Source organism: Pagrus major, chromosome 12, assembly GCF_040436345.1.
Source record: "Pagrus major chromosome 12, Pma_NU_1.0".
In the NCBI taxonomy this organism is placed as follows: domain Eukaryota; kingdom Metazoa; phylum Chordata; class Actinopteri; order Spariformes; family Sparidae; genus Pagrus; species Pagrus major.
The window spans coordinates 16,209,698-16,234,684 of record NC_133226.1 but is presented as its reverse complement, the minus strand read 5'-3'; the positions used below and the strand labels follow the sequence as shown (position 1 = coordinate 16,234,684).

Genomic DNA, 24,987 nt, shown 5'->3' with positions numbered 1-24,987 from the left:
TGCACAGAAGTCTCATTTTTCCACCACCAAAAACTATAATCACATGACATTTCTACACACAGTTGCTTTAAAGGGACTGTTCACCCTAAAATCAAATATAGATATTTATCCTCTTGCCTTGTTGTAGTGTGAGTTGCTGAGTCCCACCTCGTGTCGTCAGCAAGTAAACAAAAGTACATTTCACTTGTGACAAATGTTAAGCTTGATTCAAATCTTCCATTTCCTGTGTTTTATTTTTCTTAGGGACATTTCTTTGTACATTATGCACATGGAGACAAACAAAGCAATAACCTGACAGTACCACTTCTTTGAGAATCTCTGTGTAGCTGTGTTTGAACAGCACCTCGCACAGTTTAAGGAGAAGGAGAGATACATGGGAAAAGGAGGAAGAGAGAGCAAGTACGGGGAACAATACACGTCCTCCAACTACAACTTTTGATTAAGTTTACAGGGACTATGAAGACTGTGTAGCTCCTCTGACATTACTACACTGAATGTTGTTTCCTGCAATGATTTAATATACTACACTATCGTTTTGTTTTCTCGAGATCTCGAGAAAATTATCCCGTTATCTCAGGAAAACGGCAGTTGTTTTTTCGAGATAATAACTCGAGATCTCGAGAAAACAAATGAAATTAACTCGTTATCACGGGAAAACGGAGGAAATAAAATGTATGAATGCATGGCCCTTTAGGGCTTCCGTACATGTGCACATGTTTGTAAGCAAACAGTAATGTTAGCTAGGAAGTGGTTGAATGCTAACGGTAGCTAAGTTATCAAATACGTTGTTTTACCTGGAAATATAGCCTGATGTCCCTCTAACATTTCGCTTTCCATCATCTTTTCAGGTGCTGATCGATCGGGACGTTTGTAGGCACGTTCATAGGACTTGCAATCTGGACCACATTTGAGCACCCTGAGTGTGATGTCAGAGAAAAATGGCCACCGTGTGACTATGGTGAGTGTAAAGTGATCTCAGTGAATATAAAGCCTATGATGAGTCCTTTCCTGCTCTGGTACATGTTTTCCACCTCCAGGGGATACTAGACAGCTGATGAGAATGGGATTCTTGGGAGCAGATGTATATGTAGTTGAACAAATATGTACGATTCTGGTGTGACAGGTGGTAAAAATGTTACTGAATGTTGAACTAATTGAATTCAAGCCCCGAAGTTACCACAGGATCTATGTAAACAAACATATATTAGTCTGAATATTTTCCCGTGGGCTCACGCTAATACCTACAAGTTACAAGCGGATTCAGTGAAAACGACTAAACCTGCAGGCAACTCGCCGCTGACACACAGGAAGATGTGTGTATCAGGTGAATACAGACTCTTTGTGTCACAGCAGCTCCCGCTGTTGTTCCAACAATGAATCCATTTCTCTATTGAGCCTGCGGAGGTGATGCAGAAGGAAGTCCTTGAAGCAAAAGTAGTGGTTTGGTCTTGTGTAACGTGTCTGTGTGCGTAATCTGTTGCAATAGAGGAGCATGCGAGTGGGGTGGTATCAGGTGAAGTCGAGCAGATCAAGGGAGGAAAGAGGCTCGTAATGAATGAAATATTAATTTTGGCTCACAGATCTGTAGAGATGATATTTTCCAACATTAAGTGTAATAAAGTCAAAGCAATTTCCGAAGATTTACACCCCGAGGAAATGTCAATAATTCCGGTTTAATTTATTTTTAGTATAGAAAGGTCTCATCCATCATGAGTGGCATTTTCAGCTCGCACGCTAAGGTGTCATTCACCGCTCTCTCACGCTGACTCCCAATCACCTGTGTGGGTTTGTGTTTAATTTTTAACTTCACTTTTTGTTTGTTTTGATGGAACCACACAAAGCTGTGAGGAGAGCTGGTAATATACACGACTGTTCATAGGTTTGGATTCACCGAAATTCTGCAGTCTACACAGTGGTTAGATCAAATAGCCTACGTTTAAAGGTGCAATGTGTAAGAATTTTAGTTGAAAACAATCAAAAATGAACTAAAATTATCAACAGAATGTGAAGAGATAACAGTTTTGACGTTATGGCATCCGTGTTGTGTTGCACAGACGTCAACTGAAGTTTTAACACCAACACTGCCCCAGTGCTTCAAGCTCCTAGTCTGGATTGCTAACTGCACTGCTAACTGTGCTAACAGCAGCTACAAATAGCAGCAGTTAGTGGTTACTGCAGTGATATGCTGCCCCCTACTGGTTTTGAGTATGAATTTTGGTGAGTGGCCAGTTCTTAAAATTGCACCTTTAGATTGTGACTTGTCTGTCTAAGTACGTCCAGCTGATATTCCAGTAGTGCTAACCCAAGACTAACCTTCTAATATTTCTATTTTATTTTTGAATATTGCTCTTAATATCAATATATCTATATTGTGAAGTTATAAGAATAGCTAAAGCAACATGCCTGTAAATTCCAGCTGTTATAGGCAATATTGTTTACTATTTCTATTTAAATCCACACAGATTTTGATGCTAAGCTTCCAATTTCTTTCCCCAATGGCTGGGGAAACCGTTCAACCATTCCATAGAGTTTTGTTCCTCATGCAAAAACCCTTAATTCAAAATCAAATCTATTTGTTAAGACTTTCTACAACCTTATCCATTCAAATATAAAGAATTGTCCTCTTAGCCATCTGACTGTGTCGAATCAGACTTTTGTCGCCGGTGATTCCAAACTTCTGAATGGAAGAAACGTATGAGGTTAATTTGTATGAATAGCTTATAACAGCCAACACCAAATGCCAAAAGGTGAATGTTTTCATATGCTTAATGAAAAATCCACGTTTTAATCCTTGAAGTTAAAAAGTAATCTTGGAGTTCTCGTCCCGTCTGTGAACGGCTCCAAATCAGAGCAGAGTGTTTGTTCCTCCAGAAGGTCTGGCTTTGCACCCCACCCTTATGCACCCTTATGCCACCGTACCCGCTCCAACACAACGTTCTGCAAACGTCTTTTGTTTTGTTTTGTTAAAGAGTACCCTAGCAGCAGTGTGTAGGATTAAGTGGCATGTAGTTGTCGTGAGGTTTCAGAATGCAACCAGCTGAAGACCCCTTGTCTCACCCTCCCCTATGGTGGCAGCTAAAAATGTGAAAAACCAGAGCCAGTGTTTGGTTTGTCCGTTCTTGGTTACTATAGAAACATGGAGATGCAACACAGTGAATTTCATGTTAGAGGACCCAGATATAGAGGGCTCATTCAAAGGTAATGGAAACACATCGATTCTTCGTTTCTGGAGATTATATACTAATATAAAAAGTATTATGAATATTATATTCCATTTCTGCCAACAGATCCTCCTTAGTCCTACACACTGGACCCTTAATAGCAGGAGTGCTGACGAGAGGCTTGTGTGCTTTTTAAAAATGAATTCTTGTCCAATTCAAAATGGTCCATGTTGTCTTCTATCTGGCTCATAATAATGCTTTTATTTGTGATAGACATGCTCATGATAGTGCAGTTTTGAATATGTTTTTAAAGAGCCGTATTGCAGATAAAAGCACGAGTGGAGAGACTTCTTGTCGAAAGCCTCGTCTCTTTAAGATAAAAAATACTTGTATTGCTTTATGTCTGCATCGGAGGGATTCATGAATGTTTCTTCTGTATCTCTGCTGGATATTCTGTTTTCTAAATTGATTTCAATGATAAAAAAAAAAAAAAAATCCTCCATCAGAACATCAAGCAGTTAAAAAAATACCAATTGTGATGGAGCCACTCTGGTGTCTGTCAGTGACCCCAAACCATTAAGACACTTAATGCTGGTATTTTCGTTTTGATGGAACTTGTCGAGTGTGGAGATGGAACAGTGGGAGAGCAGTGAACAGCAGCAATCATTTCTGGAACAAATGGATCTGTTTTCGCATGCCAGTAAATCTTTTTTAATGGGAAAACATGCTGTTACATGAATGTTGCTTTGATTTCGCGAAGGAGTGATCAAAGAAATCTTTTTTTATTAGAAGAAGATGTCTCAAATGTTAACTCTTCACTTTGGGGGAGCTTTTAAGTGATTTACTGGTGAAATGTATCTTGGTTATCTTTTGATGCTGAAACAAAGAATTCAAAGCTCTTTTTTTAATTTATTTTTTTAGGCTTTTCATCATCGATTTCTGCTACTGCTGTGCTGATGGATGATATTATCAAGGAGGTACAGATATGCCTAATGAAAATGAGAAAATGAGAAATGGCTGACTGAGCCGAGGGGTTAAATGAAACAAACCTTAAAGGGGCACTATGTAGTTTTGGAGAAGAAATTTAAGCTAATATTTACAATATTAATGAGGTAGTAATACAACCTTTTTTCCATAACTGAATAAACAAGCTGTTCTCAGAGGAAAATAAGGTCCCAGAACACTGTTTGAAGCTAGAAAGGTGGCAGGGTCCGCCAAATATAAACAAAGTAAAACAGTATGAAATTGTGTTGTCCTTTAAGGTCAGTTTGTTTATTCAATTCATGAAGTCATGAAATGAAGAGAGTTAGTTTATTTAGACAAAAAAAAAACAATCAAATCAAAACTTCTTCCCCCAAACTACATAGTGCACCTTTAAAAATGCAAAGGCTTTAGCTTCAAATACCAAAAACTGCCTTCTATTAGCAAAGTTCAGACAAACCGAGATGAAATAAATACCGCAGAGGCAGATGAGGATTTTTCTAAATGCTCTAAGATCAATGATATTGAGGGGTGCTCTTAAATCAATAAGAAAGACAGCTGATAGAGAGCACTGCTCAGTGGATGATAGCAGATCATTTTTTACTTGGATTATTGCTGTCTCAGGGAAAGTGGATTGGAAGATGTCCTGGACTGAGCAAGTAAGTGAGACATGGGCTTCTATTAGTCATGTGGAGCAGCAGATTTTGTGATCATTTCAGACCACTTCGGCAGATCTCAGCCTCACTTAGAAATGATGTAATACCTGCTTAAAACATCTCCTTTGTTTCAGTTTTATTTCTGTGCCTCTTCTAACGAAAAAGACTCGAGCAGGTGTTGCATAAGGATTCATGGCCAGACAGTGATAGGTGGTGAAAAGGAGGTTTGATTTGTTTGATACAGTTTGCAGGACAAAGCTGCTGGTTTCACTACGGTGTGTGTCTCTCTGCCTGGTGCTGCATGCAGGGTTTATGCACCTTCCCCATCCTTCGCCCTTTATTATGCTGCACATGGGTGACATAGGACTGAACTAGTGCGGGCTGCTCTATGCTCCAGCTGCATCTGCTTGCGAGCCCACAGGGAATGGATGGTGTGTGTGTGTGTGTGTATGTGTGTGTGTGTGTGCATGCATGTATGTGTGTTCTCTGCCTGTGCGCCAAGGCTGCCAGAAAATATGGGTAGAGCACAGGGATTGCAGGGCTCTGCACTTACCTAAGCCATTCACAGGCTCAGCATCACACAGTTGATTCAGCACCTTGCTAATAGCGCACACATTAACTGCAGCACAGAACAGAGGAGGAGTGCAGTAATGAGAGAGAGAGAGAGAGAGCCTGGCGTTTATTGCCTCTCAGTGCCTGCCCGCGTGTGTGTGTGTGTGTTTGTGTGAGAGGACGTCTGTGTTGAGCAAATGTGTGCACGGTGCGTCTAGTGTGTGTTTGTGGGAGAAAGAGAAATAGAGTGAGAGAGAGGGAGAGAGGGAGGGAGAGAGGCAGAGAGCGGACGTGTGTTAGTGAGAGCTGGGAGGAAGGATGGCTGCTCACGTTTGAACTGCCTCAAATGCTCAAAGGAAGAGTCAAGGCAAAAAATTCAGCAGAGGCAGAGAGAGACAGGCGTCTCACTGGGGGACACATCTTGTTCATCATTTGTGGGGAAGCAGAAAAGATTTGGCAATGCCTGCTGAAGTGAAAGAGGTAAGTGTGTGGTGGAATGGCTCTATTTGCTCTGTACCCTCCCTCTTTTTTTGCAGTTTTTTTTTTCCTCCCTTCCTTCCTGCAGAGAACTGTAGCCCTCCACAGCTTTGCATTCTGCCTCTGTCATGATGAATGAAGGAGGCATCAATCGCTTCACCTCCTTGCCTCCTCGCTGCTTGTTTCGGTGCAGTCTCCTTGTGTGCACGGGGACATGATGCTAACATCTTCATCAAGTGTGTGTGCGTGTGTGTGTGTGTGTGTGTGTGTGCACGCGCACAAGACTGTGCGTGTGTGCAGATGCATAGGCAAGCTCATAAGGGGGATAATCGTTGATTGCATTATGAGGAGAGGTTGTCCCTCCAGGGGGAAAATGCTGCACACACTCTGGTAAGTGTATTGCCATGATGTATCAGAGAGACATTAAATCTGACCATGCAGCATTTAACTCTTTGAGGATCAGAGCACAACCAGATTCCCAAATACAAACTTTGAAAATGACAATCTGTCCCTCCTTCCTTAATTTTTCACAGAGCAGCTTGGTGGAGTTATGGCTAAACAAGATGTGTTGCATAAATAATGATGGTGTTTGTGCAGAGTCTGTCATTTCAGTGCCATTTTTGATTCACAATCTGTAAAATTTACAGTGACCAATATGAGCATCACTGATTCAACAGATAGTGGAGGGCAGATGAGTTGTGACAAAGTTGTGACTAATGTCTTCTGACATCAGTGGGCTGATGTCATGTTTTATTATCCAGTGGAGGCATTACTCTTTCAATCCAGCAGTTTGATAAAGACAAACTACCAGCTGAGCCCGATTTGTTCTCAAGTTTGATCACTGAAAAATGACTTTTCCCGCGCTGATTTAATTGCGGCCGAGGGTGCCCATTTTTCAAATTGTCTTTCTTCTCCCTCAGCTGGATTTGTGACAAGTTTGAACCGTGGCTTGTGGTTGTTGTGCCCTTGAGCTGGTCACCAAAATCTGAACTCACTCAGCATTAGATCAGACTCTGTGTCTCCCAAAATAATACCCTGGCTGCAGCTGGCCTCAATACTGAGAGTTGACGGGAACAAGATGCTAATCATGTCATTCTGTCTCCTGCATCGCTGCACCTAACATCTATATACCATACCTCGTTTTTATTTTTTCAGAGCTAAGTCAGATTCAGAACCGTCATCTCGACCTATTTGGCTCTGTGAGCACACTTAGTTAGTGATGGTGCAGTGAGTTATTTAAATGAGCTTTGACTCACAGAGGCCTGGCCTTCCCTAGAGCTTGAATCAGACAGGGACAGCACACAGGCCCCTGTCCAGCCTATTATCGTCCTCCAAATCCTTAATCAAGCTGTCTGTAGAGGACAGTAGTACCCCTTCTATCTTTTGGCCAGGCATTCTTTTAAAGCTGCCTAACAATGTCCAAACCAACGTCCCCCAGGGGTGTTCGTGTCCCCGCTGCCAATTTCTCCTGTGTGACCCTTTCATCTCCTTGTCCCTTTTGACACATTTTGCACATGCATATGAGGGGGCTCTTGTGTTTGGTGAGGTGTTTGAAAAGCGAATCAAGCCTCTCTCTCCCTCCACATTCAGTCAGCTGCTCACTGCAGCCTGATTTAATGCAGTGGAGTTGAGTTCTCAGCACTTGTTCGGTTTAATGCCGCAGCCTCAGAAAAGAAGAGAGTTTGGGGAGATTTCACAGCTTATTTGGTGTTTATATATCTCGGCACGTCCTTCAGCGCTTTGTGTCTGTGCTATCAGGTGAGATTAAATGCATTTGCGTCACATTTCTTGAGATGAAAATTGATTCAGAAAGTGAATAAGAAATAGTAGAAAAGGAGCCATAAATGATGCAGGAATGGATTTTTACCAACACAACCTTTTAATTATACTCTTTAATGTTTTGATGGGTTGTTTGCGCGATTGCTTGTCCTAGATTTTGAGAGAACTGCTGCAATCAGAAGGCCTTTGAGACTGAAAGAGGTGTATCAGATAACCAGATATTGATTGAGATCGTTGGAGCGGCGAAGCAAATATTTTGTAGACACACCGAATGTGAAGTTTGCGAGAAAATGGGCATAAAATGTGTTTACAGTCAAATACTGCCTCCAGTCCTTTCTCAGACCAAGATGCTGAATAATTAATCCACTGTGGTTAATGAAACCCATTTTGTTGAAAAGAACAGAGAGTTTAAGTTGTGCTTGAAATAAACAACTGTAAATTGCAGAAATATTCAGATGTTGTAGGAGAGGAACAGCTGGGTTACTGATTCAGGACTCAAAAAACTTAAAGGGGCTCTGTGTTGTGCTGGAAGCCTGTTGTTTGTTTATGTTAGTGGACTCCATTTCTAAACCAACGTTAGCCACTGTTGCATTCTGTTAGCAGAACAGACAGAGGCACTGAGACGAGCATAAAGTCACATCCTTTGGACTGTCTTGCAAAATCCGACCCGAGTCCTTCATGAAGAAATCCACAGTCCAGCAGCATTAAATGACTTAAACAAATCATCTACAGGCCTGTATAGGAAACCGAGAGAGACTGGGAAGGTCTCACTTGCTCACATATGACCAGTAAAAAGTTTGATTAATACATGTGAAATTGAAGTTGTTACACAGAGCCCCTTTAAATGACAAAAAGCTCACATACAGTTCCATTGCAATGTTGTCAAGGAGCCCTTTTTATATACACTATACAGAATGTCAACATCTGTACGGAGGCATAACAAGGTCTGTTCTTGGTAATGTTGAAAAAAGCAGATATAGCCAATACTTTCAAAGGTAATTTTGGCTGATACACAGATAAAGAAACAGATATTCATAAAGAATCTTTATAATCAGTAAAAGAAGTACAGTTGTTTCAGTCTTTGCCTTGTTGTTTTTTTGTGTTTTTTTCCCTCTTTGCTTTAAAGCTGCTTTAAAACAAGTATTGTAAAAAGGCAACAAATATGAACAGCATCAGATGAAACACACATATATACTGTTATTGGTTACATTTGGAGGAGCTGCCACCTTTCTATCTTTATCTTTAGTGTTCTGAGGACCTTATTCTCCTTTAAGGATGGCTTGTTTATTCAGTTATGGAAATACATATTCATGAGTTTGTATTATTACCTTATTAATACTATAAATATAAAAATGTGGAGTTTGAACTTCTTTAAAAAACTACATAGTGCACCTTTAAAGTAAATGTGTAAGATCTTGCATCATTACAAGGACAAATAAAAAAAGGAAACAGCTATTGTTTCATCTCATGTATGATGTTCCCACCAGTGGACTTGACCTACTAAATTGTAACCGAGACGCCTGGTGTGGATGCATGTATTCCTCTGACAAACACTGCTTCACCTCCTCCTGACTAAGTACCAAACACTCCACCGCTTGTGTTTACCTTTTGTCACTTCTTCTTCTTCTTTATTTCCTGATCCGTAAAAGAGCAAGCCTCCCCGCAGGATGCTGCCTGTCATTTTTTCTACATATCAAACCAAAGTAAATCAGCTTACGGAAATCATTAAAGAAGTTGGACTAAGAGTGCGCCGAAAGTTGGTCGATAACTTTATCCGTTTAAAATTGGCCTGTAGTGAATTTGAAAGGGAATTGAGCCTGAATTGCCAATTACAGCTAGAATAAATGAAACACCACTCCAGTGAGCAAGTAATTAATGAACCAATCATGCATGCATATATCAAATGATTCTGATATATCAGGAATAAGTTCTGCTGGTTTTACCAATAACACACTTTAAAGCAATTATAAGCTCACTGATATATTATGAATCCGGCAATCCTGGTAGCTAATTAAATAAATGGTCTCACATCCATTTATTATATACCTCTGTATTTTTGCCATCTGCAACTGATCACTGGCAGAACTGCGTTGAGCCAGCCTGAGTAGATAGCCCAATTAGATTACAGAGAAAAAAACCAAGACAGATATCAGTCTAATTTAAAAATAAGCGTGTCTGCTTGCATTTTTCAGCATGAATTCAACCGTTCATGTTTCAAATTATGCAAATGATACAATAATGGAGTGGAAACGAGTTGAGCTCTCATCACCGACCGAAGTGTTGCTCCTTCTATCTTTCGATGACAGCCTTAATGACATGGTGCGCTATCATGGTGTTGTGTAATGTAAACATTATGTACATAACACACACAAATGATGCCGGAGTGGTGCTTAGCAGTGACAGCGCCTTACTCATTTCTGTCTGTGGGGTTTAGGAGCAGAGTTCAGAGGGGCCTCCTCCTCCGCTATCTCTGTCCCAGGAGGCTAAAGAGGCGACTCTGGATAACCCATGCACCACCGATGAACTGGACACGCCAACCTCCATCGCCTCCGTGATGACCTCGACCAATGAGAGCTCCACGGAGACCGACACCCCGCAGCAGACAGACACAGAGGTTCATGACTTTATGTTTGGTCACATTTTGTCACCACCTACTGAACTCCCACAGTGTGTTATAACAGAGTTTTTGATTGATTGGCAAAAGAGCACAAAAAAGTCTGAAGACAATTTTTGTGGCCATTTTTCTCAAAAAATTCTCAACGATCATAACTTTTTAAACTTATAAAGATATAGCCAAATTTGGTATTTGGATATTTGTATTGTAAAGAGAACTCAAAAATCATATGTGAGTAAAAGTAAAGACACCGTGTGAAAATGTATCTTTAGTAAAAGTGTCACTGTAAAATCTGACAACGTGACTTTACTTAAACAAATTGGGGTAACTGATTACCTCAAAGTTACCAAGTAAGGTACAACTTCAATTTGATAGTCTACTTTACTTGGTAAGTCAAGTAGGCTGTTAAATTTAAGTTGTAAGAGCTAAAACGTTTTAACAGCCAAAAATTATTAGTCAACTTGGTCATTTTGAGGTAATAGTTCTGGTTATTGGAATCAGTGTTTTTGTTTTGATCTGATTGCTGATAAAATTAATTAATTCAAGCATGCAATCAGTAATTAGTAACAAAAATGATCAGATAAATGTAGTGGAGTAAAAAGTAATGCATCTAAAATGTTGTGGAGTTGAAGTATAAAGTAGAGGAAAATGGAAATATTAAAGTAAAGTACAAGTACCTCAAAATTGTACTTAAGTACAGTACTTGAGTAAATGCAATAGGCCCTGAGACAGTGTATGAAACTATGTGAAAATAAAGGCAGGGTGTTGCGGTAAGCAGTGTTATTTACCAACAAATTGAAGGCCGACATTTCATTCAGTGCCTACATTTTACTACATGTTGATTCATGATGACATAAGATATCATACAGAGGAAAATTAAAAGAATTACACGTATAGTAAATATGTTTTGTTGACTAACTGAAGGATTTAGAAATGTAAACAAATCCTCAAGCAAATACTGTAACTGCATAGTGCAGCTCTAGTGCTCCTCTTGAAAATCCCTCTTTTCTAAATCCATTATGACTTTTAAGTAATATAAAAAGATGTGCCTCTAACAAGATCTTACACCTCTTAGATATATGGTACTTGGGTACCTGAAATTTCTGTGTGAATCATCCATTAAAGACACTGTAAAGTTCTCTTTTACAGAGACGACTACAACACTGAGTTTCAGTTACGCTGACTGGCAGAGGAGGAAATTACCCTCTGGGGCAGTGATACCATGAAATTTAATGCAATTAGGTTCTGTTTCATCGAGTCACTACATATTTACATGTTTTTGTGATTCAAATAACAGGTTTTGCTCAGCCTCTGCTAGGAAGGAGGGGTTAAAATCAACACCAATTTACTAAATTAAATTTCCCACAATTTACTTAATTTGCTTCTAAACAGTGGCTGGACCTCGAGTTGTTTCATCAGACTCCAATCTAAACTCATTTTCAACAAGGGGAATTCATTATTCTTTGGCAGGAAAGAAGAATTCATTATTTACTGGTCGCTCGGAAAGCCAGGGAAGTGCTGAAACGATGATGATTGATCATCTCTATGAGAAATGAGCCGGGGTGGACCGTACAGTTTAGATGAGCAATAAACACGCACTGTAGCTTACAGAAACATGTTCGGTCTATTCCAAGTAAATTAAGACCAAATAGTTCCTGCTCTGACTGTTAATTCACCACTTTGGTGGCATTTAATTGGATAGAGGGAAGCTGGGACCTTTCAGACAAATGGTATTTTTAAGACCAACAGAGATTCAGATTAGACTTTTGTAGAGATAATAGCTGTGGTGCATCCTTGTAGGAGTCCAAAGCTGTGGAACAAGAGAGCGAACAGGCCCCGAGTGACATCCAAGAATCCTCAGAGACACAGCAGGAGAACGTCCAGGCATCAGACACAACTGATCTCGCGTTGACCCCTGAGGATCAAGATAACACTCCTACTGAGCAACCTATTCTTGAAGCAAACACCGAACCCTCTGAGTCCGTCACACCGACAGCAACAACCACAGCACCACCCCAACCTGAAGTGCTCCCGCAGCCTGGCGAGCCTCAACCAGTGAACCCAGACAGGCAGAGCAGAGTGTACACCCTCCCCGACAGCTACAGAGGCATCGGGGGTGACATATGTGCAGGGTATGGAAGTCTTTCCCGCGCCACCCTCCACAGCTACTGGCCCGCCAAGAATTTCCAGCCCGGGGCTCACTACACCTTACCATTCCTCAGAGACAGCTACGCTCCCGCAGGACTCAGCAGTCAGACAGAGGAGGATGGATTGAGCGAGCGGGGAGAAAACCCTTTGGACATGAAGTCTGACCACCCAGCTGCCAGTTACCCAACCCTGGGGGGAATCCACCAGTTCAGGCCAATTACCACCATGGAGCTCCTCAGGGAGCCCTCCAGAACCAGGTAAGAGGACGGTACATTAGATCAAACTTTATTGATCCCACAGGGGAGACTGTGGAACTGTTGTTTCCATGGTACTTAAATGCAGGGTCAAATACAGAACAGTCCGCACACGTATTCAGACACTTGGGAAAGTGAATCAGGTGAAGATTTCTGCACTAAAATGTCTTAAAATGACGAGACCTTTGTTTTATTTTGGTTGAGTTGCGTACTGACATTATATCAAATGTTTCCAACAGTGTTCAAAACCAGAGAAATCCACAAGTTTACTCGAAGCAACAGTGTGTTTCATTTGGTCGCCTGTTGCTGTAACTTTCAGGAGAGAGTGAGGAAGGAAGTCAGTGAACGCGACTCAACATAACGTGAACATTTGTGCCTGTGTCATGAGTTTGACTAACCCTAACCCTAACCCGCATCATTTTTTTGGTTTGAATTAATGTCAACTCTCACCTAACTCAGCACTCACCAAAGTCTCCGGTTCTCTCCCTTATTTCCCCCCCCCCTCCTCTCTGTGACTTCACGTTTATGTAATAAAAGTACATTTCCCCTCCAGCTCCAGTCAGCAGTCGACATTACATTTCATAAACACCCGACATTAGAGGTCAGCTCCATGGATCGCTGCTGCGGTCAGGCTGATAAACAAGAATGAAGATAAATCTCCTTTTTAATCTAAAAAATGAATCTCTAAACTCTTCTCCAGTCAGTAAATGGCTCCGTATCAGAGCAGAATCAGATGGCTCCGGGTGTTTATTCCTCCAAAAGGTCTGACTCTGCATCCAAATGTATGTGTTGCTTTGTCACTAAAGTACACAAAAAAAATACTATTTTTAAAATGTATCTTCATGCAACATTAATGCTTGTGCTCTGTGGCAGGTTTGGGATGGCGTCGTTTTTTATTTTTAAAGGTTTTTATCCAATTAAACTTTTTTGGCAGGAAATCAGACGAGGAAGGTAAAGGATACTCAGTCTGTGTCACTAAAATATCAATATGCTCCGTGATAATGAGCTTACCTTTAACAAAGGCTGCTAGACAGCCACTAGAAATCAATTCACCTTTGACATTTATAGCAAGAATGAACAACAATTTGGTTTACATGATGAACAGAAACACATTGTGCCCCTAGTGGTCAGAAACACTACAGGGCACCTTTAAAGCTTTGAAAGCTGCATAATGTAATACAAACACATCCAAACATCAATGTTTCTCTCTAAGTAATTTAGCAGATAGTCCAACTGAATTGCCTTTTTATCTGAGCTTCAGAGGTCTGGCACCAGTCTAATCACAATTGAACAAGAGAGTGTATGTGTGTGTACTGCCACAGGAACGAACACATCCAAACATTCAAATCAACACTTTGGCTAATTTTATCCCAGGAGGACCTGCTGTGATAATAATATGTATTACACTTTGTAGCTGCACACCTAGAAGTCACCTCATCCTGTTCCTGTAAGTCAGCCTGGACAAAAGAAAGACAGATGGACAGCAGTTAAGCAGCAGCTGGTATCAATCAGGAATGGCAGCCTGCCGCAAAAAGTCGATAAATAAGGAGGTTTCACCTGTTATTGCCTGCCAGAAGCTTTTCCTCGGCCCATATAGGTGACAGAGCTGTTTACAAAAAGATAAAAGCAACTCACTTATGCTGTTAAACTCACCGGAGCCCAGTTTATTAGATTCACAAATGACACTCAACGTGTTGAATTCAAAAGGAATAGTTCGGCTTATTCGCTCTCTCGCTGATAGTTGGATGAGAAAATCAATACCGCACTCACATCTGTCTGTTAAATATAAGATACAGCCAGGAGGCAGTTAGCATAGCTTATCATGAAGCCTGGACGTATAGGGAAACACCTAGCCTGTCTCAGTCTTTTTTTTGTTAGTGTGAGATTTAGAGGTGCTGGTAGGTATTTTTTGGGATTTAAGTGGAGCCAGGCTCACTTTTTCCTCTTGTTTACAGTCTTTATGTAAACTAAGCTAATCGGCTAATGGCTGTAGCTTCATAGTTTGCAGATAGTATCCGTCTATGGAGGACTGAACCTGCCCAAATCAGAAATAAATATATCAATAGCCCCAGGTACAAAGTATAATTTAAAAAATATTGTCTAAGTACAATTTAAAATAAATACATTTATAAAATGTGACTTAAATACAGATTTCTGCTTTAGTTTGCATTTATATTTATTTACATTTGTATTAATTCAACTACTTCCCATTAAAATTTTCCATTTGATTTATTAGTTTATTCTATTTTAAATGTGTTATATTTTTCCCCTATTTATTTTTAAATACATTTAGAAATTAACAAATTATTACATAACATGAAAAATAAGAATAATATAATATAATATAATATAATATAATATAATAAAAAAGGTAAATAAATACTAGGCAAATTAAAGCAGAAATATCTATTTGTCACATTTAATAGATAAATTAATGCCAACATTTATTGTCAATTTTTATTTTTAATCTATTTTGGTAATTTATAAATGTCTTTACTTATTTCAGATTTTGGCAGGTTCAGTCCTCTGTATTCGATCTTTTTTTCTAACCCTCTAAAGCAAATGAGTTTGTTTCCCAAAAATCCTAAAATTTAAGATTAATGGATGTGTATGTTTCTTCCTGACCCCGGCATGCATGCATGACTTTCTGTGTCTCTTTAGAGGCGGCTACGACGACGCCTTTATGGCCCAGCTCGAGGGGAACCTGAACCCTTTCTTCCAGGCCATGTGCCGAGCTCAGACCCTGCAGTTCCCCCACAAACGCAGCAGCATGGTCAGCCTGGACAGCGTCCGCAGAGACCCGCGCTGGAGAGACCCCAACCTGCACGAGGTGATCTCGATGCTCAGCCACCCAATGGACCCAGTCAAGTCCAATGCTGCCGCTTATTTGCAGCACCTGTGTTATGAGAACGACCGCATCAAGCAGGAGGTGCGCCAGCTGAACGGGGTGCCGATGCTGGTGGAATTACTGGACCACCCCAAACCTGAGGTCCACCGCAAGGCCTGTGGTGCTTTGCGCAACATATCCTACGGAAAAGACCACAATAACAAAATGGCCATCAAGAACTGTGATGGCATCCAAGCTTTAGTCAGGCTACTGAGGAAGTGTAGCAGCATGGAGGTCAAAGAGTTGGTCACAGGTACTCCTCAATTCCTGACTCTTCCTGGAGCCATTACCTGCAGTCCTTCATTTTATTTTGACAGCTTTTATATTATTTCCCCTGCAGGCACTCTGTGGAACCTCTCCTCACATGAGCCACTGAAGATGATGGTCATCAACAACGGGCTGCAAACACTGACTGATGAGATTATCATCCCACACTCGGGCTGGAGGAAAGACTCTGTCGACCCCTCCAAACTGCTGAGTGCTGAGTGGACCACAGTCTTCAAGAACACCAGTGGATGTCTGAGGTAACTCTGGCTGCTGTCATGGAACAAATGAACAAACAGCTACTAAAAGCTCACTTTGTGGTGGACCGAGTTTTCGCAGCTTTTCTAACAAAGTTGTTTCCGCAGGAACGTGAGCTCAGATGGGGCGGAGGCTCGACAGAGGCTGAGGGAGTGTGAGGGGCTGGTGGACGCGCTCCTTCATGCCCTTCAATCAGCTGTTATCAACAAAGACACTGACAATAAGGTCGCTGAAGTCATCACATTGACTTGAATTTATAGAAATGTTGAAATCCTATTCATAGTGGCTTTAAGTCAGCAAATATTACTTTTGTTTGCATAAGTAAACAAAGAATTTCATGAGGACACTTGTATAACATCTCTGATTGAATCCTCATGTCATTCTCCTCCATTTAGCCAGTGGAGAACTGCGTCTGCATCCTGCGAAACCTGTCCTACCATGTTCACAAAGAAATACCAGGAGCGGAGCGATTTCAGGAACCCCATGCCAATCACCTGATGAGGTCAGTGGGGCACCAGAAGAAGAAGAACGAGCCCGACTGTTTTGGAGGGAAGAAACCCAAAGGTTGGTTGGCCATCTTACGTCATGACATCAGAGTAATAATAGCTGGTTGAGTTATTTCAGTTATACAGTATACTGTATAATATGGGTCGACTGATTGTTGGCCTAGCTGATTATCAAATATGATACTCAGCATTTTTCAGATTATAGGAATCGTTTTTTTAAAAAAGTACGATCGCTGATAAGATAATTTTTTTCAAAATATGCTACTTTGGCTCTGATTCAGCACGCAGTCTGCAAACTAACAAATAAATATAGTGGAGTTAAAAGCACAAGTTAAGAACAAGTACCTCAAAAATGTACTTAAGTACAGTACTTGATGTATTACAAAGTGAGAAGTAACAAAATGAAAAGAGCCGAAAAAACCCCACATGGGAATGTATCTGAGATATATTTTTCAGTTTGATTTAAATTAAAAGAATGAGTTACACCTTTTTTAATATTATATTAATACATTTATTTTACTCTAACTTTACTTATCACTTCAGTTATACTTAATAATTGTCCACCGAGAAGACCCATTTGTCACTTCTGTGACTCCATAGATCGTCTTGATACTCTCTTCAAGAGGTGTTTTTACTTTTTTAAAATCCATTTTAACCCAAAGTTGTTATTGTTTGTCTGTTATTTATTCAAGGTAATGCAAAAATATATGCATCTTACAGGAAATTCTCAACACACTCACAAAAAAATGGAAATACTCAAGTAGAAGTACCTCAATATTATATTAACTACAGTAACTGTGCATCCCCACACTGCTGTCTTCTCTGATAGTACGGAGTCATTTTATAAAGTTTGACGGTTTTTGAATGAAAACTATTTTATTTGTTGTTTTTCTTCATTGTGCCTCATTTTTGTTGTTTAATAGGATACATTTTCTTGGTTTACATTTACTTACAGTATATAATCCACAAGTGTCTCTTTAAATCGACCATTTTTTCTCAGTTTGACATTTTTTAATTTAATTCCAGCGTGTCTTGGCTTCGAGCGTGGGTTTCACATTTCTTGCCCCCTTTTCATTCCAATGAGAACCTGAATATTTCATAACATGCAGGAGCTGATCTATTTCACTGTGTGGGATGACTGCCAGGTTCCAAAATTGAAAGAGCTTGTTTGTACTTTGTTACATCGGTTTGGGGATTTTTACACCATGAACTGATGTAACAAGTATGACGGTTTTCAAACAGTGAAAAAACTTTTGGCTGATGTACAGTAATTAATAGACTGCGGCAGTTTGTGCAGCAGGAAACAACTTAATGGAGGAACTATAGGGTTAGAGTTAATTGTGATTTCAGGTTTTTATAGCTTTTCACCGATGCTAACCTTTCAGCTAGTTGCACAAAATTGACATATGCCTCTCTGAGCCAAACATTATATTACATGAAGGAGCTGTGTGTCTTCTGATGCCCTGTCATTTTCCAGCATGATCTAATCCTTGACGTTGTCATTTCTTCTTTTCCCCTCGGCCGTATCCATCAGAGGAGTGGTTTAATCAAGGTCAGTCTGCTCGTTACAGCTAAATATTTTCCCGGCAGCAATACTGGGATTCGATACCACATTTAATTTGCTGACATTATCTGTTGGTGAACTGATATAATGAGAAGTGGTGTTTGTGTTTGTGTGCATGTACATGTCTGTGATGTACAGGTTGGAAAAATGGATTTTTGGACAGAAAATACGGTACATTGGATTTACCGAAACGTTCAGAACATATGAAAGGTATATATTTGAAAAATGTGATATCAGCTTCACATAAAACACAAACACTGACTGCAGTATGTGACATTTGGAAACAATATACATTAGGCTCATTATTAATAGCTCAAAGATGCATTATGAAGAGCTTCTATTTTATATCATCATCACACAGCACCATAACCAAGCATCGGTATCACTTTTCTTTGTTATTTGCTTTGTATGCATGACATTGGCATGGCCTGAGAGCTAATTAATTTAAATGCAAAGCTACACATCAGCACCTGCACCACTTGCCGAGAAATTCATTACTAAAACAAAATGACCCACCAGCTGAGAAACTGATTCTTATCAGGCAAAATCTAAAGGAGGAAAATTTCCTGGAATGTCCTCAAGATTCTTCATGATGAGATATCTTTATTTTGTACCTTTTGAGTAGCATTATGGGTGTTTTTGCTCGTGGATTCTGTCTAAAGAAACGGTGGGTAATAAGATGTCACAATACTACTGTAGGGCTGAATACAGTATATGCTGCTGTTAGAACAGAGATCAGAGCTAAGCTGATGCCTCCCACACACCAGCCAGTGAATGCAAATCAGAATGACAAGCATGTTATGGTCCCAGGTCAGCTTTATACTACTTGTCAGCCATCCGGCAGCCTCCACTGGCTCGGCACAGAAAAACCTCTGCAGGAGTCTGACAGCGCTGTAATTTTCCTGCGTAGACAGTTTAATTAAATTGATCTATATATTTTTTCCACTGACCCAGTGACCTAAACTAACATAGATAGAAAAAATGTGGAACAATGACAACATATTTGCATTTATACAAGCTGGTGACTTAAAGCTAATTACAAAGTCTTAAGACAGCGATGTTAATGCAGCTGTTTTCCCCACTGCTCACTCTGTCTTTGTTTTCTTTCGTGTTCAAGGGTTGGAGCTGCTGTATCAGCCAGAGGTAGTGAGGCTCTACCTCTCTCTTCTCACCTGCAGTCACAACCACAACACGCTGGAGGCGGCAGCAGGAGCGCTGCAGAACCTCGCTGCAGGACACTGGGCTGTGAGTGGATGGAAGAGCTGCTTGTTGTTTCTCACACTCATGACTTTACACAGGGACTGTGATTGTGGAGTGTATTCCAAACCTAACAGGAATCACTGCCTCGTTTGTATCGGTTGTGTGCCTCTGCGCACCAGGTAATAAAAAGGTAGTAAGTGTAGATGCTTCACAAAAATCTTCAACAAGGCAGCACAGAAAATCTCTACAGTCACCACAGTTTTCCAAGATTAGTGTCACCAGTTCAGTTTCTGACCAAATGTAAAATATGTTCACAGTATGACATCAGAGTGACACCAAATTCGAATCAGTTCAACTTTGAGTTCGAGTGGACGTTTGCGCCTAATTTGAGGTAATTTCTTCAAGGCAATCCTGAGATATCGCATTCACACGACGTAGGGATGGACAACTCGTAAACATGGTGCTTCCAGTCGGCGCAGAGGCATAAAAATGTTCTCTATGAGGCAGAAAATCAGAGCATAACACTTTAAATTGATGTAGTTCAAATGACACTTTGTTGGCCCATTCATAGAGTACTCATGTGTATTCATTTTACATCGTCATGGCTGCTGTCGTAGTGTCCGAGTACCCCTATGGATCAGATCCAGGCTTTATCAGTAAATGACATCATCCCCGTCTCTCTCTGCTGTTCAGCTTTAGGACAGACTTAGAAAAGCTGAAAATGGCTGCATTTATCAGTGCAGTCGCCTGAATAAAAAAGGTTGGCAAATAACATTTCTGCAAACCACAGAAATGTTCACATTTGTACATGTCATAGGCTATGTACCATATTGATATTTCTTCAATATGTGTCATATCATATTCACATTACATGTTTATGACCTGACCTGGTGGAGTTACAGGCAAGAAGGCTGCGAAACCAGTGACTGCAGTTCAAGACTGTGTTTGAACGTTTAAGTGTGAAACTACTGGAAATTTTTTCCAGAGTGTCCAGACTAATGTGGCAACAAAAACCAGATATTTTTGACAGGACATTGGACATTTCCTGCCATGTTTGTGCAAACAATGCTGGTATTTAAGCCAAAATAAGAACAGATTGTCACAACATACCAAACCTAAAGAACCGTAAAGTTGCAACATACGTGGATTTGCAGAAATGTACACTGCTAACAACTATTTTTTGTGATGGGTTAGTGTTTATATAGCACTTCTAATCTTTTATAATTTTTTTGCCTCCCATTCACCTATTCACACTAATACTCACACACCGATGGCAACAAGCTACCGTGCAAGGTGCTGGCCTGACCAAGAACACTTCGTACCATCAACCCTGTGATCAGTGGATAACCCGCTCTACCTCCTGAGCCACAGCCGTTACAAGTATATGTTCAATCTGAGGGTGGATCTGCCTTCTTATATTCAGTCTGCAGTCTTAAATGAGGGCCTCTACGTTCCTGAGCTGCTGCATCAGTGTTCCCGTGTGCTGAAGGAGGGAGGTTTGGGGTTGATCATCTTAATCCAACTCGACTTTCCTGATTAACTTTGTCAGCAGCCTGCATGATCAAAAATCACTTTTACTGCTATGTGTCCCAAGTGGATCCATAGGCCTGTCAAATAATGTGCTTTGCTAAGATATACTGTGCAATGAATGTCACTTTAATTTAAGATCGAGGCTGAGGCAGCGATCAGATTAAAGGACTTTTAAAATCCTTACGTTTTAGTTGCATCACATACAAGAGAGCGTTTGAGCAGGTATAACTCTCTTAATGTATATCTGCATTGGCAATTTATTCTCATGGTGCACTTGTGGTGTTGTGAATAGTTTGTTGAAGGTGGAGATATGAAGCAAAATCTCACGTATGCTTTCAAAAACATCACTCAGCTGTTCCCTGCTTGCTTTTGTAGTGGTCCAGCTACATCCGCGCCACGGTGAGGAAAGAAAAAGGGCTGCCCATCCTGGTGGAGCTGCTGCGCTCAGATGTGGACAAAGTGGTGCGAGCTGTCGCTATTGCTCTTCGCAACCTGGCAATGGACCGAAGGAATAAAGACCTAATAGGTACAGGCTTTTAACTCATCTCACATGGCTCTACACCTGCACACTCAAACTAATTTGCTTTATTGTTCCAGGGAGCTATGCTTTGAGGGACCTTGTTGGTAACCTGCCATGTGGGCAGCAGCACCCAGCGAAGAATCTTGAGGGAGATACGGTGGTGTCTATTCTGAACACCATCCATGAGATCATCACAGACAGCCCCGAGAACGCCCGAGCGCTCATACAGGGTCACGCTGTGCAGAAGCTGGTGGCCATCAACAAGTCAAGGTGCTTAAAAGCAAAAAAAATGATCAAATCATAATAGGACAGCCAAAGTCTCAAAAAAGTGTCCTTTTGTCAAAATAAGATGACAAAAAGATAAGAGGAAACTGCACTGCTTTTATCGGATTTCATGCTGCGACTGCTTGATATCTGTTTATACTGATACCGCCTCCATGCAATCGCACATGATATTATAAGCATCACATCCCAGGGCAATCAGAGATGGATTTTAATCATCGGGACAGTACTGTCTCAGAGCTATCCTCTGTTGTTTACCACAATGCCTGATGATTTGTTGTCAGCCAATCAGCCCGGGAGACCAAGGCGGCTTCCCATGTGCTCCAGACAATATGGGCCTACAAGGACCTGAGAAACACTCTGAGCAAGGCAGGCTGGAACAAAAGTCACTTTAAGGTGTGTTTTACTATTTACTGGCCAAGAAAATAGAGTCACCGTGCATGACAAAATGAAGCGTTTTAAGAGTAACACATCTTTGTTGTATGTACATCGAGAAGTAACAGTTGTCAAACGTAGATAAAGAAAAAAAAACTACATAGGTTCAACTGTGAAATCCGTGTTTTGTCAGATAACAACAAAAGTAAGGACAGAGAATTTGGGCTTGATTTGAATCCAGAAGATTGTGGCCACTGAGCTCCTTAAGGGGATCAATAAATTTAAGCTTATAGTCCCCAGTTGCATCCAAGCTTAAGGAAAAATAAAAGGTGTGTTACTGTCCAAGACTGAGAATAAATCAGTCCAATCAAAACAAATATAACGCCCTTTTTATAAAATTAGAACAGCAGGACAGCATCGAAATTCTGGTTGTCATCCAGTAACATAATCCCTTTTGTCTTTCAAAGCCAACAACTACGGGAGTGACTAAAAAATCCAAGAGTGGGAAGCAAGGCAGCGATGACATCACCTTGCCTCTCATGGACAAAAACCAAGGTCAGCAAATCATTGCACGCATTCCGTCAGCAAAATGTTATTAAACCCTCATCTAAATGAGAAAAGTGTCCTCTAGCTCAGGGAACAAAAACTACAAAAATGCTTTTTAAATATGCCGTGGTTCTTGTCATGTCAGGGACAAAGAAACAGGCATTTTCAGTCCCAGTCTACATTCTTCTGAATCATAGCCTTAAACCAATGATGTGCTGCCAAGGTTATCAGTGCACAGACTTGGCTTATTAGCCTGAACAGTCTCTCCCACAGGCAGGGCAGGCTCACGCATCACCAGTCACATTTCATTTAAAACGTTATTCCAAAAGGGCACCCACTTTCCCACGTCATGAGCGACCCCTAGCTTCAGCACTAAAACAGGGATTTTCTCTAAAGGCTTCCTTATGAATTATGAACACAAGTAAAACTCCCTTTGAAATATGAATTCAGGGGAATTGGGTATAAACTACTTTCGATGAATTACTCCACTGTTTTTGCCCATTTCTATATCTGGTTTTGCAGTCTAAATAAATATATTTGCCCCTTTGGAAATGTTTTTTACTTTGAAGGGTTATAGGTGCTCATCCTACGTGGGCATGAGTTAGAGCTGCAGTGTACACTCTAAAAATACATTGGTTTACTGCTAATAAATTGACATTAAATGAAATATGTTCAGTGATTCAGTGAGGTGGTCTATGTAAGGGAAGTCATTAAATAGACCACCTCATTTGAACAGCACAGGAACTCCACCTGTAGCTATAAAAGGGTTGCATTCCTCTGGTAATCTAAAAAGGACACAGAGGACAAAGAAAAGACATTTAGGCTAAACATTGTTTACACATTTATTGATTGAAAAGATACAGTTTACTTTTCTGCAATGAAAACTCTCCTACATAAAGTTAAAGAAGGCATAATCCTGTACTTACCTTATGCTTGTTATTACAGGGAACTTTTAGAAAGCTCTAGTTGATGGTTACATGGTTAACTAGTTGACTGGCTAACACCTTGCCTTAAACTAAAATTTTTAATAAACATTAAAATATACTGAAAGTGCCAAAAGTGAAAGTACTCATAATGTAGAATATCCCATTTGCTAATATGTTTTATTATATTTTATTACTGCATCAATAATTATTAATTATTGATGCGATAATCAATCAGTCAATTTGATTATAATGTTTTAATGTTGCAGTCTGTAGGCCTAAAGCTGGAGCTAATTTAAGAGGCTACTGCTCAGTGGTGTATTTCCCCCCTCAGGTTGTATCTTATCTGAACATATGGGCCAAATAATATTATAGTTTATTTGTTGGTTTTATTTCGTGTCCTAATCTGATTTAAGTAACTAGTAACTAAGGGGCATTTTGTAGTGGAGTAAGGAGTAAATATTAATATAATTATGTACTAGCAGAAAATGGATATAGTCAAGTAAAGTACATGTACCTTAAAATAGAAGTAGAGTACTTGAGTAAATGTACCTAGTTATTTTTAGCCTCTTTATTTAACTGACATTTTGCTAACTGATGCTCTAACAATGACTTTTTTTGTGGCTAAAGACCAGAACCATGGAGTTCATTATTGAACCGCTTAACAAGAAAAGTAGTTTTCTTCTAAAAATGATTGAACTCATTGTTTCCAGAGGCAGCCTTCTTAGAGGTGACTGGTTAACAAAGGTTTCCCTACAAACCGATTTACAACCTTTGCTTTGCTCTCTTCATGTATGCTACGTCTTTGTCATATTCTCTTCTGCTAATACCAATGTCATTTTCCCTTTGCAGACGTATATTCCACTTTAGAGCCAAATGATAGGGTTGGAGATGGAAAAGGGCCTGTTGTGGAACGAGACGCTCTCCAGGTAATCTGACATTTGAATGTACTGATTACATCTAAACAACTTTTTGACAGAATTTGTTTTGCATATGGCCTTATTTACCTAAAAATGAATTCATTACCAATCACATGGATGAGGCAGGAAGGTAAGGTTTGTTTGTCAGGATTGCTTTTTTTGTGACTTGTAACTGTCGTGTGTTTTTCATGCAAATGAACCAACACCAGTGGTGTGCATATTTCTTGACCTAGGCGATAAGTGAGAGGAAACACTTCATCCGAGCTGGCAGGCCTGCAGTGGGCCTCATGGATAACAAACCTCCACCGCTGGACTCCTGGGTGTAAACATGACAACACGGCCAGTCGAGACAGTTTAATCCTGTAGAGACACTTTCCATTGGTGAAATACGGATCCGTGCCATTTAATCATTCTTGTACAGACAGAGAAAACACGTTCAACTAAAAATAATTTCCTTTGTTTACAGGAAATGATGTGCCAAACATTTACATGTATTTATTATGGCGGTTATTTGGAAATAGATTTGATGGGTTTTGTCATTTAGGATGATATACTGTCTGTCTGACACTCATGATGGATTATGTATGACA

At 40.3% G+C, this 24,987-nt stretch overlaps 1 protein-coding gene across 1 annotated transcript; it reads left to right on the top strand.

The window, feature by feature from the left end:
- Positions 1 to 5,809: 5,809 nt before the first annotated feature.
- Positions 5,810 to 24,723, top strand: arvcfa (ARVCF delta catenin family member a). The gene is made up of 16 exons (XM_073478131.1): positions 5,810 to 5,830; positions 10,041 to 10,220; positions 12,021 to 12,625; positions 15,284 to 15,762; positions 15,850 to 16,033; positions 16,139 to 16,256; positions 16,427 to 16,595; positions 18,072 to 18,089; positions 18,240 to 18,311; positions 19,219 to 19,346; positions 21,207 to 21,357; positions 21,429 to 21,621; positions 21,918 to 22,029; positions 22,476 to 22,563; positions 24,330 to 24,406; positions 24,631 to 24,723. The coding sequence occupies exons 1-16, from the start codon at positions 5,810 to 5,812 to the stop codon at positions 24,721 to 24,723; spliced, it is 2,688 nt and encodes an 895-aa protein (XP_073334232.1).
- Positions 24,724 to 24,987: the final 264 nt, after the last annotated feature.